Below are 17,915 nucleotides of genomic sequence, written 5' to 3'. Positions count from 1 at the left end.
GAATAAAATAAAATAAAAATTAATTTTAAAATATGTAAAGTGTGTGGTGTGCGATGATGCTACTGATGATGAGTAGCATCCATTGGCACAAAAAGCTAATAGCCACTTCTAGGGGTTGTTTGGATTGAGAGAGTCTTTCAACTCATCTCATCTCATCTCATCATTAGAATTTTTTCAAACTCCTAATAAAATAAAATAAAAAATTTAATTTTTTAAAAATTTAAAATAAAAATAATATTCTAATAATATTTTATTCAACTTTTAATTTTTATCTCAACTCAACTCATTATCCAAACATTTTTAGCCTTAAACGCAGTCTATGTTATGCTTGAAAAAAGAAAACAAACACACAATCTATGTGCATGTTTTATTGCAGAAATCTAAACAACCATCCTAATCCAAAGACACTCTTGTTGTGAGATCTCTAGGAGGCTGCCTACCCTCCTCCCTCCACTTATTTACTATATTCTTCTTACTTTTTTCCATTTTCACCGTTGTGGGCTTACATATTGGGAGAAGAAAAATGCTTCTTACAAACGCGATGGGGAGTCTACACGCAATCATGGCCTTCTTGGAAAATGAAACATATTTTACAAAATACATCGTGAGTCCATGACCCCCCTTTTTCTTTATGCTCTCCTTCATCCCAGCCCCCACCCCCTTCTCCCCTTATATTTGTTTCTCCTTCTTTTCATAGCTTCTCTTCTTCTATCCCACAAAGAAAACTTCCTTCCCAATTACCATGGCCTTCATCTTAGCCATTCTCAATCACCATTGTCTTCATCTTTGTAGTTCAAAAAACTTCATTCCCTTCCTCTTTCTTCTTCGCCACCTAATCCTTTGCTACCCTACCAAGATGCAAGACTATACGTATGAAACTCAAGTTTTGCGTTTCCATCATGTAGCAATCTTTTGTGCCTCCAAGTCACAAGCAAAAATTAGATAACTTCCATAGAACTCAAATGTAAAAGGAACAAGATATAAATGACAAACGCTTAAACTAGTTCTGCATTTTGCCTCTTCTAGCCTGCCATAATTGAAGTTCGCTTGGAAATATCATCATTGGTTCAGAAGTGAATTCACAGTAATGAACCCCTATAAACATTAAACAATTAATAAAAAAAAACTCATAAACAAGAACAAAGAGAATTTTTTACCACAATGTATTGAAGTGTGGGTTTGCAAACCAAGAGAGAGGAATAGTACAAATGGATTTGCAAATATATGTACAAATTCTTCACAAATTTTGCAATCAACCCTTTTATACCTCGATTTTTTGTCGTGCAATCATTTGCTTGTGAAGAAGAGTCATAGAAAGCTATGGAATAGAAAAAGAGGATTTTACATGAGCATGGAATAGAAAAAGAGTGCAATATTTTGACTCATTTGCTTGAAGGAGTGAAAACTAGAGGGAATGAGAAGAAAACGTCTAATTTGTAGAACAAACTGGGAAGACTTTGTTTCGAAGTTTCTTATCTCAGTCTATTCTTTTTCTTTTTCTTTTTATTTGACTAACATACCATGTCCTATCAGTCAATTGTATGGCGGTTGCAAGTAGTCGACTATACGTAGAAGAGCTGTTTATATATATATATATATATATATACAAGTTTACAATGTCAAAACTCGAACAAACATGATTTGTAGTGCTTAATATGAAAGTATAGTGATAATGTTGTGAGAAATGGGGTTTCCAGGTTATTGCAAGGCAATGGGATGATACCCATTTTGATAATTGCTGTGGCTTATATTATTTTTCAGATATAAATATAAAAACTTTAGTTGTTATGTCGAACCTTGTCGTCACAATATATAAGTTCAGAAAAGAATGCTAGATTTATTTGTAGAATTACTTAAAAACAATTATCTACGGTTTGGATTAGTAAGATAGCTCGGATTACTTGATAAGGTGGAAGAAAGTAATGTTTACAGCAATCATAGGAGTACTTGTGATTCCTAGTAATTCAGTCATGTAAACATGTCTATTTAGATTATTGTGGTTGTGGTTTGTGTTAAAAGCTCAAGCTTTCCTATAGGTGCTCATGATGGAATGATTACATCCAAGATTCTTATGGTTTTTGAATATGTAGGCGGAGACCATGACAGTAAAAGTTGGTTAAGAAAGCACTTTAAAAGAAAAAGAGAATCTGCAGGAAAAACATACATATTTAGCATATACCTGTATATTCTACAAAATTAAAGGGGTGCCATTGATTAATAAAAGAGTTATCTTACGTATAGTTATTTTTACGTATTTTTTATATATTTTATTGATGTAATTAATCAAAATAGTTATTTTTTATTAAAAAAAATGATATAGTCAATCACATTAATAAAATATACAAAAAATATATAAAAATGACTGTATATAAAATTTTTATTAATTAAAATAAAGTTTTGAAATGAGTAATGCTAGATATAAGTCTCAAATAAACAAGTTCACTTTTATGAAAAAGTTTGTGTAGAACTTATCTATTTAAAAATTTTGAATCATTTAGCATTTACTTTGAAGAGCACTCCAGGCTCCCCCACCAGTCTCTTGATCTTATCCTCCACTATCTCAATTTAATCAAGGACTAGTATATTGTTTCAGTTCTTCAAAGACTGTACTCAGCCTAATATACAATACTATTTATCAATAAAGGAACTGAACAAGAGCATTGTTAATAAATTATGAATATATGCAGGACAATTTTGATGAACGGAAGAGGGCCAGCCTATCCAAATGGCCTCTTCTGGTAGAGGGCCAGCCTGCCAGGTGTTATGACAAATTATTTAATATGGAAAGCTACATGAAAACTGTCGTGACACCTCACCTTTGTGTATAATTTTTAACATTTACTTATACGAGGCTGAGTTTGGCATTAATTTAATTATGGTTGGCTCAAACTCAAAAACAAAATTTAATTAAGGTTGGATATATATGTACTTCATTTGTCTTTTTAGCCATATGTTTTTGCTTTTCTCAGGAGTCATAATTCTCGAGAAAATATTGTTAATGTCAACTGTTTTAAACTCATCAGTTCAAGAACAATGTGAGGTATCTAATTGATGAATTTTATAATTTTTAAAGAGATTTAATAAAAATAAATTTACAAATTGATATAATTTTATATAATATGGTATATTTATTTTATATTAAAAATAATTTTACAATTTAATATATCATATCAAATCATATTAATTTATAAATTTATTTTTTTGAAAAATGAAGTTTGTGATTTAAATGATGGTAAAATAAACCTTTTACAAAGGCTGATGCGAAGGGTGTGCGGCACTATGGGTATACTTTATAACGGAACTTCTTAATAGAAGTCTTGTTGAAAGTTTTGAGTCACAAGATTAGAATGCGGTTTGAATAATGAGATGAGATGAGATGAGATAGTTTTAGATGAAGTTAAATAAAATATTATTAAAATATTATTTATTATTATTATTATAAGATTTAAAAATATTAAATTATTTATTATATTTTTTGTAAAAATTTAAAAAATTTATAATAATAAGATAAAACAAAACACTTTCACTCCTCAAACTATTCTAATTTCTTTTAAAACGACACTTTGATTGCCTTAGAAAATAGAACTGTCGCCGCTGTAACTTCTGGAAAGATCAAAATGGCTTTTATGGAACTTTTGAAGGCCAAAAAAAAAAAAAAAAGACGACTCTAAAAATTGACTTTTTCGAATTTATTAATTCTCCCGTATAAAGAAACTAGAAAGTGATAATCGTAGCTGAGTCAGCATCTTCTTGACTTCTTGGCCCATGTGCTGAGGTGGACAGCTCTATAAGGAGAGAGAAAGAGAGAGAGGGTCTATACTGAAGAAAGACAAGCAAGAACAGAATCTCTCGAAGCTTCTTTCCTTTCTCTCTCGCTCTGAAAATTCGACAAATCTTCCATACTCGATCCTCCTTGATTCTTCTTCTTCACTATTTATTCATCTTAGTCCCTCACTCTCCGTGTAAATCTAAATCACTTGCTTCCTTTGGCGTCCTTTGATTTTGGTGGTTTTTCTTCTTGTAATGGCGATCGAGGAAGACAGTGAGAGCTGCGGTAGTCGACCCGCGCAGTCGCACCATCCTCTCCAGCAAAGGCATAAACTGGAGGTGTACAAAGACGTGCTTCGTAGAATCCAGGACTCGAATTGTCAGGAGGCCAACCTTCTCGGCTTCGACGATCAGCTCTGGCTTCATTTCAATCGTCTCCCTGCTCGGTATTTGTCTCCATTGCCCTAGTTTTTTTCACTTTGCTCGTAATGAGTTTTTGCTTGTTTAATTTCATTTATTGGTTTATATTGCTCGCTTGTTGCTGAGAAACAATTGGAAAGGGTAAATATAATATTCTTTTTTACAAGAATAATGGTAAAGAAAATATAATTAGGATCGTACTTCTGAAATGAGTTTCCAAGTTACATTTTTTCTCTCTTGAATAAGTCTCAGCTATTCTTTCTTTGCCCATGTATATTTTCTTTTAGTGAAATTTGTTGTGAGCATATTATCGGTTAGTAAAAGAGTAGAGAATCAGGCCTTTTTGGATGCGTTTCATCGTTCCTTATTTGATGTTTCATTTTAGTTCTTGATATTCTTTTGTTCTCTACTTTTTATGATACGAAAGAGAGCATTAGGGCTATTAGTTTCTGAAACCATCATTTTCGAGGTATGAAACTTTGTTACTCAATCACAATGTGTTTTTAGAGCTAACTTTTTTGAGCTACCTAATTGTTGACGTCATAGTTACGCATTGGATGTGAATGTGGAGAGGGCAGAAGATGTGCTGACTCATAAAAGACTACTACAATTGGCAGAAGATCCTGCTAATCGACCAGCATTTGACGTTCGTCTGGTGCAGGTATGTATTTTCATTTATCTAGATTTTTTTTAACTATGTTGCTGTCTTTCTTTTAAGAAGGTGGTCTATAAACGACCATAAATTGTGCCTGTTGCAATTTATTTCCTCGTACCTCAATTTTGGAATGAAGAGAAAGAAAATCTATTTCTACTTCCCCGGCAATGAATTATATCTCTTTTCCCGAGTCTAAAATGACGTTACATGACTGGAAGATAAATCCTACTATGTTCGTTTTTATCGTGGAACTTTACATTCAGATTAAATAGTTTTTCAAAAAAAAAAAAAAAAGAATAGTTCTGAGCATGCAAAAAATGATCTTAACTTGTCTGATTCTACATCTTTTTTTTTATTTTTTTTGTCCTAGTAGAAGTTACTTCCATTAGGTATTTCACTTGAAGCTCATTCTATTACGAGCCTTGATGTTGGCTGAAACTTGGCCCATACTCTTCTGAGATCTCTCTCTCTCTCTCTCTCTCTCTCTCTCTCTCTCTCTCTTTATTTATTTATTTATTATTATAAATAGTAATGAAGTAATAAATGGCGATCACAATGGGACTCAAACCCAAATAATCTTATGAGATATTTGAGGCGTTCTGAGAAAAAAATAGAGAATTAAAAAAAAAGAAAAAAGAAAACTTCTTGGAGGTTAACACTTCCTTTTAACCAGTCCAATTAGTTTGGAACAAAAATACATACCTAATTATTCTCTATGATTATGTACTTTAATGCAGGTTTATCCCATTGCAAGTGGAAATTCCATTGATTCCGTTCATTCAGATTCTTCAATGAAAGAAGATGCACAGAGTTCTTATAATAACCTTAGCAAACAGGGGTATGGCTCTTTACATGTTTACCTGTATGGTTGTACTCTACGTTATTATTCAATGCTCAGTAACATGTAAATAGTTTATTTTCAGGTTCTTCTTTATGTATTTGTAATCTTATTTGAGATATTCATCAAGTTATGTTCCCATTCCCCTATTTCCCCAGGATCCATCTGCCACCTACGTTTGGTTCATCTTCAAATCTTGAAGCACCTGCCCTTCAAGCCAGTAGAGCTCATGTTGAAGATGGAGACAGTGCCATGAATGTGACGCCATCCTTTCCCATGTAAGAAATTGAAGATTTCAACTCCATTTGGAGTAGTTATTTATACAGTTGAGATGATGCAAAGTTGTCCCCCCCACCCCCCCCCCCCCCCCAAAAAAAAAAAAAAAAAAAAACCTTCTTCACGCTTTTTCTTGAATTTTAGACATAACATCTTCTAATGCATGTGTGAATGAGAGTGAGTTAAAATACAGCAATTTATAGCTTTTGTTGGTTTTTCCGCCCGCGCGTTGGGGGGGGGGGGGGGGGTGTTCCATCCTTCTGGCGGTGAGGTTCTCTGTCTTGGCCAATTTTCAGTTTGTAGTATTTCGTGGTCGCCCATCCAAATTGACTATACAAGTTTTCTTCTCTTGTCTTGGGTGAGTATAATAGGAAGTGAGCAGTTTGGTGTTATATGCCATGAATACAATCTTTTTAATGATTGGTTGGTGTTGATTAATGTCTTTCTGTTCATTTCTACACAGTTTTATTCTATTTTCCTCAGCTGCACAGTTTTATTGAACAGTTACTAATCTTGTAGGCCTATGCACGAGATTACGTTTTCAACAGTTGACAAGCCCAAACTCCTCAATCAGGTACCAACCCACATGCATGGAATATACCATCATGTGGTTTGATATTATTGCTGGATAAAATGGTTGCATGATATTCTCTCTCCCTTTCTTTCTACTAATTAACAGTAAGACCGATCTATTTGCCAGTTGACTTTAATACTCTCTGAGATTGGACTGAACATTCAAGAAGCTCATGCATTTTCGACCTTGGATGGGTTCTCTCTGGATGTCTTTGTTGTTGATGGTTGGCCTTTTGAGGTATGATCTTGTACTTTTCTTTTGGGAATATCATTCCTGCATAGTATGTTCCTCTGTTTTGTTGAGTAATATATAATTGCCCATCGCTGAACTTTTTTTTTTCATTTAAGATTTACATGGCTTGCATGTAAATCCTTACCCAGCCTACTTTTTCGCTTCTGCATTTGAAGATACATTTTTTCCCTTGTTTATATTTGTGGATATTTAATTGTGTTAGCTAGTGTTTTTCTTGTATACAACTTGTGCACGGAGGCCATGCCTTGCCTTATTAATAAAATTTTTGTTTACCTCAAAAAAATACTTAATTGTGTTTCTTGGCATTTCTCAAATTTTAAAAAAAAAAAAAAGTTTCTTTTAATATATCTGTACTTTATTTATTGACAAGTCTACATGAATTTTAAGACTCCCCTTTCAGAGTTTTATTTTCCGAGCCTTGCAGATCGCTCATTTCACTTTTCTGTTAATCTTTTTAAATTAGAAAACTCAACAAATTGTCAAACAACATTCTCATCCTAGTTCTATTTCACTGTGATGAGGTGGGATTGCCCATCATCCTTTAAATTTTTCTTTAAAAGAAAAGGGAAGATCCAAGTGTGATGAAAAGTTCCACATTGGGATGTGGGATAGGAGTGTAATTTGGAGTATTATTCTTTTAAATTTCATCTTTGGTTCGAAAAATTAAGTGATAGAATTTTAACACATTTACTTTTGGGGAACATGATATGAGTGTCATTCATAGAAGTGGAGTATAAGATCAGAATTGCACTAAGAGGCAGCTCTGTTTTGCAGACCTGGAAGGATTCTCTCTCTAGGTGTCTTTCATTTCTTTCTTTGATTTTTTATGGGAAATTTTTTAGGTAATATAATTTCATTGGGCATCAAAACCAAAACCAAAATCTATTTTCTTTTTTGCTTGATTGTTTAAATGTTCTTTGCACTGAATATGTTTTTTTTTGGTTTGTCCTTTTTGTATTATTGTAATGTAATTCATATTGAGGATGTTTCTTCTTTCGAGGATCTTAATTTTTTCATGGATTTCTAAAGGATCTCGGTTTTGAGTGCCTGCATACCTTTTGTATTTAGAAAGACAATGGCATGAATGTCTAAACTTTTGTCTCGTTAACATCACTATGGTTTGATATATTTGCATGTGTTACATATAGGAAACCGAGGAGCTTAAAAATGCATTGAAAAAACAAATTTTGATGTCTAAGGTAATATTTTCCCAACTACCCATTCCTTATAGTTTTATCTTTTCTTTTCCTCATCAAAGTAGATTTTAGTCAATGTGTTGAATGAGTCTTCAGAATTTAGTTCTTGTAATAACCCTTCGCAGGCAATACCAGAATCATACTACTCATACATGATATTTATTAAATACGCTGCAGGGGCAATATTGGTCCAAAGAGCGTTCGGTTTCAACTGAGAACCAGACGAGGATTGAAACCTCTTCTAATTGCATAGAAATACCGAGTGATGGAACTGATGTCTGGGAGATTGATGTCAGACAGCTGAAAACTGGAAACAAAGTTGGATCTGGATCATTTGGTGATCTGTAAGTTGTCTTTTGGAGACCTGTGTCTGATTATGCTTTTGTTTTCAGCTGATCTTTTTTTCATGCTTAAAAAATTTCTTCAGGTATAAAGGCACATATTTTAGTCAGGAAGTGGCTATCAAAGTTCTCAAGCCTGAGCGTGTCAACCGGCGGATGCTTGGAGAGTTTTCCCAGGAAGTATATATAATGAGGTTGGTTTCAATACCTGCCTATATTTTTTGTGGAACAACATTTCCTTTCCAAACATTGTTCTTTAAGCTTTAGGATGTCTTCAATGCCTCCTTTAAGATTTCTCACTCCCCCCGCCCATTCTCTCTCTCTCTCTCTCTCTACACATATATATAAGGGAGTGTACTTTCATTTATGGAGATTGCCCTTTTAGTCTAATTATGCATACCTGTTATGGAATACTAGAATGCCATTTCAACACGAGGCAAATCTGTTATATATAACACCCCATTGGCACCTTGCCTTTGAATGATGCTACTTTATATCTGCATGGTTCCATTTCAGTTGTATTTGGCATGCCTCTCTGTTTTTGAGGGAGTCTTCTGGTCTCTGCATATTTCTTTCTCTTGATGGTTCCTCCTTTTCTTGTAATGACTTATCTTAGTATGCAGGAAAGTCCGTCACAAGAATGTTGTGCAATTCATAGGTGCATGTACGCAACCTCCAAACCTATGCATTGTGACTGGTAAATACACGAGAATCTTTAATAACAATGATACTGTGTACTCAAGATTCTAATTTGTTACCTCTAGATCTCACAGTTGATGCTATTATTTGCTGCTCCCTCTCTCTTTTTGAAACTGAATACAGAAAGTACCTTTTCTTTTTGTAAGATTTATCAATTTTTATTTATTGTTATATTTGTAGGATGTTTCACCCAACTTACTGATACCAGTTTTGAATGCTTATGTTTGTTCTTTATCAGAATTTATGTCACGAGGAAGTGTCTATGACTTTCTGCATAAACAGAGGGGCGTATTTAAGCTTCCATCTCTACTCAAAGCAGCAATTGATATTTCCAAGGGAATGAATTATTTGCACCAAAATAAAATAATCCACCGGGACCTCAAGACTGCCAATCTTCTGATGGATGAAAATGAAGTAAGAGTATTTCATGAGTCTGCAAGAGGTTGACCCATTCTGTCAAACCACATTTTTTTTTTTTAATTTCTATCAAACTCGTTTATTTATTTCTCTCACCTTATGTGGTTATTATACTCAATTGTTTCCCTTTTTTAATCCCTTGTGAGTTGTGATACTTTTTCATTCTATTGAATGCCATTTTTACTCCCACGATTTTCTTTCAAACGGTGGAGTGAAAAAAATAAAGTTTAAAGGAAAAGGTGTAGTAACATGCTTGTTTTATTTGTTCTAAAATCCCAGACACTTCTGAACAGGTCATTAAGGTTGCTGATTTTGGGGTTGCCAGAGTGCAGGCTCAATCTGGAGTGATGACAGCAGAAACTGGAACGTATCGTTGGATGTCTCCTGAGGTATGTATTGTTCCGAGCATTACCTTAATTTTTTGTTTGTATTTTTTACATTACTGCATGATGCAAGATTTTTGTCTCTGGCAACTTTTCTTTTCGGATACTTCTCTTGCTCATGGATTTATATTGTCACCAACAGTTTCCATGTGCTAGAATATGTTCCCAGCCATTTATCGTTGCATAACCCCATAATGAGGTTCAATCTTTGTTTTGATAATGTAGTTTTGTCAGTAGCTTACACTTTACAGAGGAAGTGTTTATACTTCCTGCATCTCCTAGCATTTTCTTACAGTGGTCTTTATGAGTGAGTGAAGGTCATTGAACATAAAGCATACGATCTCAAGGCAGACGTCTTCAGCTTTGGAATTGTACTTTGGGAGCTTCTAACCGGAGAAGTAAGTCTTATAGTCTTTTGAGGAAAAAAAAAGGATGCCCCCTTTTCATCAAACAAAGGAATTTTTTCTTTTTTGTAACTTCCTCTATCGGTTCTTTTACATTAGTTAATGATTGATGGCATATGTAATCCAATGTTAACAGTCTTTTATGTTCCATTACCAGCTTCCCTATTCCAATTTAACCCCATTGCAAGCAGCTGTTGGTGTGGTGCAACAGGTATTCACTCTTTACATTTCACATAAGGTCTACCGTAAAGACATTTTTTGTTATTTATTTAATAGGTCTCTTTAATTAACATGGCCGTCAGGGTTTACGGCCTTCAATCCCAAAAAACACTCGCCCAAGACTTGCTGAGCTTTGTGAGAGGTGCTGGCACCAAGATGCAGCTCAAAGACCTGAATTCTTTGAAATTGTAGAAATCCTTCAGCAAATGTCTGATGAGGTAAAACATAGTCTAATGGTAATCAGTTTCTCACCAATGGGGTCTTAAAAATTAATCTCATGAAACCATTCAAAATATGATGGCATTGAAAGCAGGTTCGGACTGAGGGAGTATACAGTAGCAGGGATATTAAACCACCTGGAGGCTTTTTTTCAGCACTCAGGAAGGGACACCGATGAAATTGTGGAACAAGCCACGAGTATTTTTAATGCTGCTGCATGTACTTGCATTATCAGGATTGTTTAGGCCATTTTCCATTTGCCTTTGTACAGTAATTTTCCCCAGGAAGGAACTAACCCTAGTTATCTTGTACTTGTAAATTTAGAAGTTTTGCTTGCTGACGAATGAATATTGGACGAACATACAGTAATGGAAAATTAATTGCACTTTGTCCCTGAAATTTCTAATTGTTTACATTGTTTAGCCAGTATTAATTCTACTACAATCGATACATATCCAAGTAGAAAATATTATCTATTTGAGTTATTTTTCTGTGAAATATAAAAATAGAATGTGACAAAATGGCCTATGGTACTATAACTAATTAGTAATCACGATAGCTCCTGATCACCGTTGAGGAGCTGCCTTGCACGAACACTGACCTGCAATCGGGCAAGTGCATGCATGCAATGGAGGGCTACACGTGCCTGCCGCCGGACACACACCCCGCAAACCACTGCTTGCAACTTCACCAGGCTCCTAAGTGCTAGGAATGCCCTTCTTGCCTGTCCAATTTTGAAAAGGAAAAAAGTCACCACCTTAATTAACTAGATCCAATATTTAATTAGCTTGTAAATGTAATAGGTTAAATATATTGTTAGTACAAGATGTCCCCTGAAAAATGCTTGGATCTTGATGGCTGCAATATCATCTTTGGTTAGATCTTTCTTTCTGGATATTGACGGTATCGATGAAGCTCCACCAATGGCGTTTTCGAAGATTGCTGCTGTTTCCTCAGTTGTAATTGTATCGATGATACCCCTATGTGATGTTCTGCGGAACTTTCTACGGACTCTGTTTAACAAATTTTGGGACATTCGCATTGTTCTGCGACCGTTTTCCTTCCTGCTGGAGCTTGCTCGTCTTGCCTGACAAAGATGATTTTTTTCGGTTCAGACTCCAAAGTAACTCTGTAGATGATCTATTTCTTAGGAGAGTTATTATTCATCCTGCTTTTAATCATCATCCTTGGCATGATATTAATTTTTAATAAATGAACTTTTAATGAAAGGATATTGATGATAGAATTTTTCTATAGAAAAATGTAATGGCTCGGAGGAAGGAGAGAGTACACGATGGCCTCGGAAAATTGCTTGGATCTTTATGGCACCAACATCTTCTTGGGTTTGATCTTTATTTTGTAATGGTGTTGATGAAACTGCACCATTAATTGGTCCTTTGACATTGATGGCCATTTCTCCTTTAACAATTGCTTCTTTGGTACAAGAGCTGCTTGGACAAGTGCTGTTATTGGCAGAAATGATCTCTCTATGAGAGCTGCAAAAGCTTCTCTGGAGTGTACTGCTGCAGCAATATTGGGACATTCCCATTCTTTTCCTCTCGGAGCTCGATGCCTTGCTCTCGCTTGCTAGAAATGTCTGTCTTACCTGTTCGAGTTTAAATCATCCCACAGTACCAGGTTATATAAATAATCCTAATCCATTAATAAGATCTTTGTCCTTAGTGTGTTCTTCCTTCTTTCTACTTTCTAGACAGATTTGAAGTTATTTATCTTCAACGTGTCAAACAAATCATTAAGGAAAATATGGCAAAAGAAAATGCAGTTGGGTTGGATAAAACGTACACGATGTGCCCTGAAAACAGCTTGGATCCTGATGGCTGCAACTTCTTTTTTGGTTGACTCGTCCCTTTCATGTACTGATGATAGTAATGATGAAGCTGCTTCATGGGGATCGCCTTCAATATCAACGGTGGTTTCTTCTTTAGAAATTGCTTTTTCAGTGGAATTGCGTGGATAAGTGTTGCCATTGGGACGGAAAGTCTCTCTGAGATTTTCTGCTAGACCTTGTGGGGACTATCTTAATTAAATTTTGCAACATTCTCTGTCGTTTCTTTTTAAAGCCTGTTGCGCCCGCCACGCTTTCACCTACTACAAATGTCCTTACCTGTTCAAGTTAAATGATAATCAAAACCCAAAGCATATTAATGGAAAGAACAAGAGATGCCCCTGAAACTTCTTCCGGACCATGTTAAGCCAGTTTTTCGATATCGCCATTAATGTTGTTTCTGGTTTCTGCTTCCGTTGCTAAAGCTTGCTCGATTTTATATCTTTTTCGCTCAAAACCTTATAGGAAGTGGTCGCGTACATGAAGGGGTACGTAGGAAAAGTGCGCTACATGTTTGGTTTGAAAGACACAGAGAGAAGAGAGAGAGAGAGAATTTTGTTGATGAATAACTGCCAGAAATCCGAGAACGTGGAGGGATGAAGTTCTCTCGTGGCAAGTAATAATATGCCTGCATATTTTAAAGCTTAAAGCTTACATAATAATAAAGAAAAGCTTAAGTGCAAATTTAAGGGTTTTCTTGGGTTGAGATGTTTTGCCATGTTCCACAATCACTCCTCTATAAATGAAATGAGTTTTCCAAGCTGGCCTTCCTTTTAAAGGCATCTGAAGTCATCTATAATCTGCTCATACCAAGATCAATTTTCTTCTTCACTGTTAATGGCTTTGATAATAACTTCAGCATCTCCAATTGGCTCCAAATATCACATTTATGAATCCTAGTTCAGAACAAATTTCCATTACCCTCCATAGTGTATTACATTCAGCAATTGCAGGTTGGATTATACGTCTTTTGTTTACACAAAGGGATACCAAAATCTCTCCTTCCGAGTCTGATGATGACTTCAATTTCCATTTTCTCATTTTTTGTGTCAATTGCTGCATCTCAGTTGGCATTGACTGTATTTCTTCCTACTTTTTTTCCATCTGTGCATATCCCTTGCTGCCACATTTGTTTTTTGCTTTTCATTTTGGATAGTCTGGTGAAATTCTTCTAATCCTTCGCCGGCTGCTGGAGCTGCCACACTCGGGCTGCCAAACTGGTTTTGAGAAATCAATGCATTTCTTTTAAGCGATATCCTTCTGTTGTTGTCCACTCCAATTCCTCGTTGTATTTAAATCTCTACCCGTTAAAAAAAAATGAGAATTTGGATAAAAAAAAAAAAAAAAAAAGAAAGAAAAATAAAAAGAAAGAAAGAAGAGAGAATCCTCAAACTTTTTTTATTTTTTTTTTCAAAAGAGCCGGTAGCCACATGTCCAGTGATCCTGTCCCAAGTTTATTAAAAAACCCTCACTTATGATGGAGGAAAACTGTGATTACAAGAGAGCATCCTCAAATTTGTTTTGCTATGTACAGTTGTAGAGTGCAAGTGTTGTGCAGCTGCATTGAAAAAGAGTAGAATCTATTATTAAAAAATGAGAAAGTCTATTTACAATCTTGAGTAGATGGCTGCGTGTGCGTGTGTAGTCCTATTGATAAATTTGGGTAAAAGGAAAAAAAAATCATTTTAAAAAAGATATTATTGTAATTTTAATTTTTTTTAAACATAATTACATTAGCTTGCATAAGCAATCCCCAAATGGGGACGGTACATAGACTAACTCTTAAAAAATTAATTTTTTATGTGAGTTTTATATTTATTTACTTTTTTTAAAATAATTGTACATTTGTACACTCATGACTGCAACTACCATTTCTCTTAAAAATAAAAGGATAAATTTATAACTGAAATCTTTTATAATAGACACCGTAATTTTTGAAAAGATTATTCAGGACTTGTACAACTCTATCTAATAAATTGAAGATTTTCAGTCATAATATGTTGTCTAATAATGTAGTGACCATATATTTTATAAGATGATACACACACACACACACACATATATATATATATATATAATTGTTTTAATAATGGAGGAAGGTTATATAAAGTGGCGCTATGGCAGTGGCTGAGTGTAAACGGAGTTGTATAAATATAATTAATCATCTTTACAATAAGAGGTTTTATTTACAAATTTGGCAAGAAAGAAACTTGACCATCTTTTGAATTGTGATCATCCATCACAATTTCATTTTTATTCTTAGCTCATTTTACACATACATTCTCAGTATACTTTTACTTCAACAGGACCTCGTTTGCTTCCCTGGTATCGCCTTTGCTCTTCCTTGGATTTATTTCATCAGTATTGTCTACAAAGCACACATCACGATTCTGTTGGAAGTCCGATCTGTTTCCAGGCAGCATACCCTCCAGCTATGTCTGTAATGCCACTAAAACCCTGCAGTACAGAAGTTTATCAGCCTTACTCAATTCTTTGAGAACAAAGAGTTGTAGAATGAAATCCATTCAAATGTGCATTTCAGACACAACAAGTATTGCATCATTTTTCGAAGAAATGGTGCATTTGTCTCTAGCATCAAAGCCAATCCCAGGACTCTTTAATCACAAGAACCAGTTCATTTACATAAGAACCAATAAGAAAAATTGATGCTTTCAGTGTATGGTCTATGAAACTAATTAGTTTTCAATGTAATCAAACTTAAGAGTGATTCTACATCAAACTACTGCTCAGTTGTGACATCCCAACTTTCAGGTCCAAATAGTCTCAATTTAATAAATTTGGAAATCATTTTGGAATTGATCAGCAACCTAAAATGAACAACCATTTCCAATAAACTCTCACATACTTTGAATATGCAAGAAGATTACAGAAATGATTTCAAAATGACAGGCTGTTATTCTAGCTCTGTACACCCCATTGGTAGGTAATGTCAACGGACGCTTCGAAAAAAATAATGTTGCAACTCCAATAAATAATAAGAAATCCATTTGCAACTTTTATATTCAAAGAAAAAGTGAGTTTATATGTGCATCAATAGCACAATATTATATTCCCCTTTTTGTTCAAAGTTCAATGGTGCATTATACTATACCTACACCAGATGCCTTTTGCTGTAACTTTTCTACAATAATGAGTACCCCCTTGGAATATTAATACGTTTGACATTGATATTCAACCTTATTCTTCTTGCTTTCCAACTCCAATAACCATAAATAAATGCTTTAGAACCAAGTTAAAGATTGATGTGCTTACAGCAGCTAACAGATCAGTGGCAGCCATGAGCGACCTTTTCCCAATCTGGCAACCCTGCAAATCCAGAACACATGTAATGTATTAAGCGCTTAAACCAGTCTGAAAGAAGCAAATTACTATGTTAAAACCAGAGATCGTTTCAGGTTTCAGGCCTGTAGGTAAAGAAAAAAAAAGCTTTTAGGAACAGAAACTTACAACAATAATCTCATCATATTTTCCGAAATGTGATGAAACTTGTGCAACAAAATTGGGGTTCTTTGCCATACCTACTTATACAATCAACATTAGAAGAGGAGAAACATGATCAGGAATAAGAAAAAGGAAAATAGGTGTATAAGAAAAGAAACTAAATACCATAAACTAACTTCCCCATGTAAAATTCCACGAATAAATTAGCATCAAAAGTCAGTGAAGGATAAAAGAACCTGATCCAACTCTGTACATGTAGGGGATGTTAATGGCCCCAGGTGCATGTCCTGCACTGAATTCTTCAGGAGTCCTACATTCACAATAAAACAATATCATGCGATATACACTGATTAAAATGTAGCAAATACATTTCTGGTTTGTCCTATTGCTCAGGATATATAGGCCAAGATGAACAAGCTTGCTTTTGAAAGAGCACAATGAAAGCACATGCGAAACACAAAGCATATTATATAGACGTACAAACCCTCAAGAGAACTAAAGGGAAAACTACCTGACGTCTAAATACCGGTGTCCAGCTTGCAGTAGCTCGTGAGCCACACGGACCGGCACCGACGTCGGAACTCCGGTGGCCTCCAAGTTCCCATTCAGAGCACACTTGGGACTTTTTGAGTAGCCCCACGAAAATATTCCATATCAGCAAAAAGAGAGAAATGAATGAACATCAATCATAACCAAAGCATCAAAAACCCGCACGCTATTAATATAATGCTTATGCTCTGCTTGTTTGTCAAGAATAAGAAAACATAATTCACCCATCATATCCATACGTATACATTCATGCATACCTGAAGTTGGTAATGTTTTGCTTACTGGCAAAGCGACATGGCTTCTGATTGGGCGTTAATGGCAATAAACGACCATGTGAGTACCTTTGATTGGGCTTGAGAGGGAAAAGGATTGGAGGAAGGGAAGAACCAGTTAGGCAGAAAGCAGAGGAAACCAACGACTCAACTACCATTTCTTCTTCTTCTTAATTCAAGGACAGAGTGCTATGTTTTTGGGTCTTCTCTGATCTTTTTTCTATCAAAAACTGGAGATTTGAGTACAGGGGATTGTGTTAGGTGTGATATATATTATATGGCAAGGATGGTTACAGTGATTTTTGTTTTTATTTTCTGCTATCTGGTGATAAATGCACAAAAGTTGATGACTACTTGACGCTTTGTAAGGATAAGTTTGAACCGCGAGAAAGAAAACAAAGTGGCCCATTCACACAGCTGCATGTTTATTATTATATTATCCGTTTCTTTTTTTTCTTGGTAACTACATGTTTTCATTTCCCAATGCATTGCACGGTAGACTGCTATTACACGTGGCAAACCATCAACCTGACCCCACCAAGCCATTTTGGGCCAGTAATGGATATGGGCTGATTGTATTTTACTTCCTATTTTATATATGGGCTTTGTTGGGCTTAGGCTAGAAGTCAACCGAACCCAGTAGAATATAGTTATGGAAGTAGTTCTCTGATTTCTCCCTTCGTTCGTTTTGGTTGTAGAGAGTAGATCCAGTCTCATTCGGTTTCTAAAAACTTGATTGAAGCATTGAAGCCCACATCTTGTCATAGTGGCGATGTGTGAGCCCCAATTCACACATTTAATCCGAACGTCGTATTCCACTAATTATCCTACTTCGACGAGGAGTGAATGCTTCTTTTAGCATAAGCACGTGGGAAAGAAAACTTTCATAGGTTGCCTAGCAAAGATAGCTAAATTGGACATCTCTGTGTTAGCCATCCTCTTTAGCCATCAAAACTACACCTTATAGTTTTAACATACAAAATAAATAATAAAATATATCTCTTTCCATCAGTTTAAAAAAATTTTACGTTGTATTAAAGTAGAGATCTTGAATTAGAATCTTGATTCTACACTCTATTCTATTTTATTAAATATTTCACGTATTAAATCACCAATTGAAGAAGA

The 17,915-nt window shown here is 35.0% G+C and overlaps 3 protein-coding genes across 9 annotated transcripts; 1 reads left to right on the top strand and 2 right to left on the bottom strand.

Moving 5' to 3' along the window:
* Positions 1-3,806: 3,806 nt before the first annotated feature.
* LOC122316039 (serine/threonine-protein kinase STY17-like) lies at positions 3,807-11,060 on the top strand. 7 transcript variants are annotated; one of them, XM_043132490.1, is made up of 17 exons: positions 3,807-4,214; positions 4,735-4,849; positions 5,581-5,681; positions 5,840-5,897; positions 5,931-5,959; positions 6,477-6,531; positions 6,658-6,768; positions 7,932-7,982; positions 8,157-8,323; positions 8,407-8,514; positions 8,944-9,017; positions 9,258-9,461; positions 9,716-9,825; positions 10,137-10,217; positions 10,381-10,434; positions 10,526-10,660; positions 10,756-11,060. In XM_043132490.1, the coding sequence occupies exons 1-17, from the start codon at positions 4,024-4,026 to the stop codon at positions 10,837-10,839; spliced, it is 1,728 nt and encodes a 575-aa protein (XP_042988424.1). In that variant the 5' UTR covers positions 3,807-4,023; the 3' UTR covers positions 10,840-11,060. The 7 variants fall into 7 exon arrangements, 3 of the variants coding, with proteins under 3 accessions (XP_042988424.1, XP_042988425.1, XP_042988423.1); XM_043132491.1 differs by having other exon boundaries at positions 5,840-5,959; positions 9,258-9,433; positions 9,730-9,825; XM_043132489.1 differs by having other exon boundaries at positions 5,840-5,959.
* Positions 11,028-12,862, bottom strand: LOC122316040. The gene is made up of 2 exons (XM_043132492.1): positions 11,953-12,862; positions 11,028-11,748 (listed from the first exon to the last, which is right to left on the bottom strand). The coding sequence occupies exons 1-2, from the start codon at positions 12,208-12,210 to the stop codon at positions 11,428-11,430; spliced, it is 579 nt and encodes a 192-aa protein (XP_042988426.1). The 5' UTR covers positions 12,211-12,862; the 3' UTR covers positions 11,028-11,427.
* Positions 12,863-14,635: 1,773 nt separating this feature from the next.
* LOC122314765 (thiosulfate sulfurtransferase 16, chloroplastic) lies at positions 14,636-17,138 on the bottom strand. Its single transcript, XM_043130343.1, has 6 exons — positions 16,776-17,138; positions 16,481-16,591; positions 16,206-16,279; positions 15,976-16,046; positions 15,781-15,834; positions 14,636-14,964 (listed from the first exon to the last, which is right to left on the bottom strand). The coding sequence occupies exons 1-6, from the start codon at positions 16,946-16,948 to the stop codon at positions 14,890-14,892; spliced, it is 558 nt and encodes a 185-aa protein (XP_042986277.1). The 5' UTR covers positions 16,949-17,138; the 3' UTR covers positions 14,636-14,889.
* Positions 17,139-17,915: the final 777 nt, after the last annotated feature.

Source organism: Carya illinoinensis, chromosome 7 (genome assembly GCF_018687715.1).
Source record: "Carya illinoinensis cultivar Pawnee chromosome 7, C.illinoinensisPawnee_v1, whole genome shotgun sequence".
NCBI classification, from domain to species: domain Eukaryota; kingdom Viridiplantae; phylum Streptophyta; class Magnoliopsida; order Fagales; family Juglandaceae; genus Carya; species Carya illinoinensis.
Note: the sequence above shows the minus strand (reverse complement) of the source record. Positions and strands in the feature narration are given on the sequence as shown.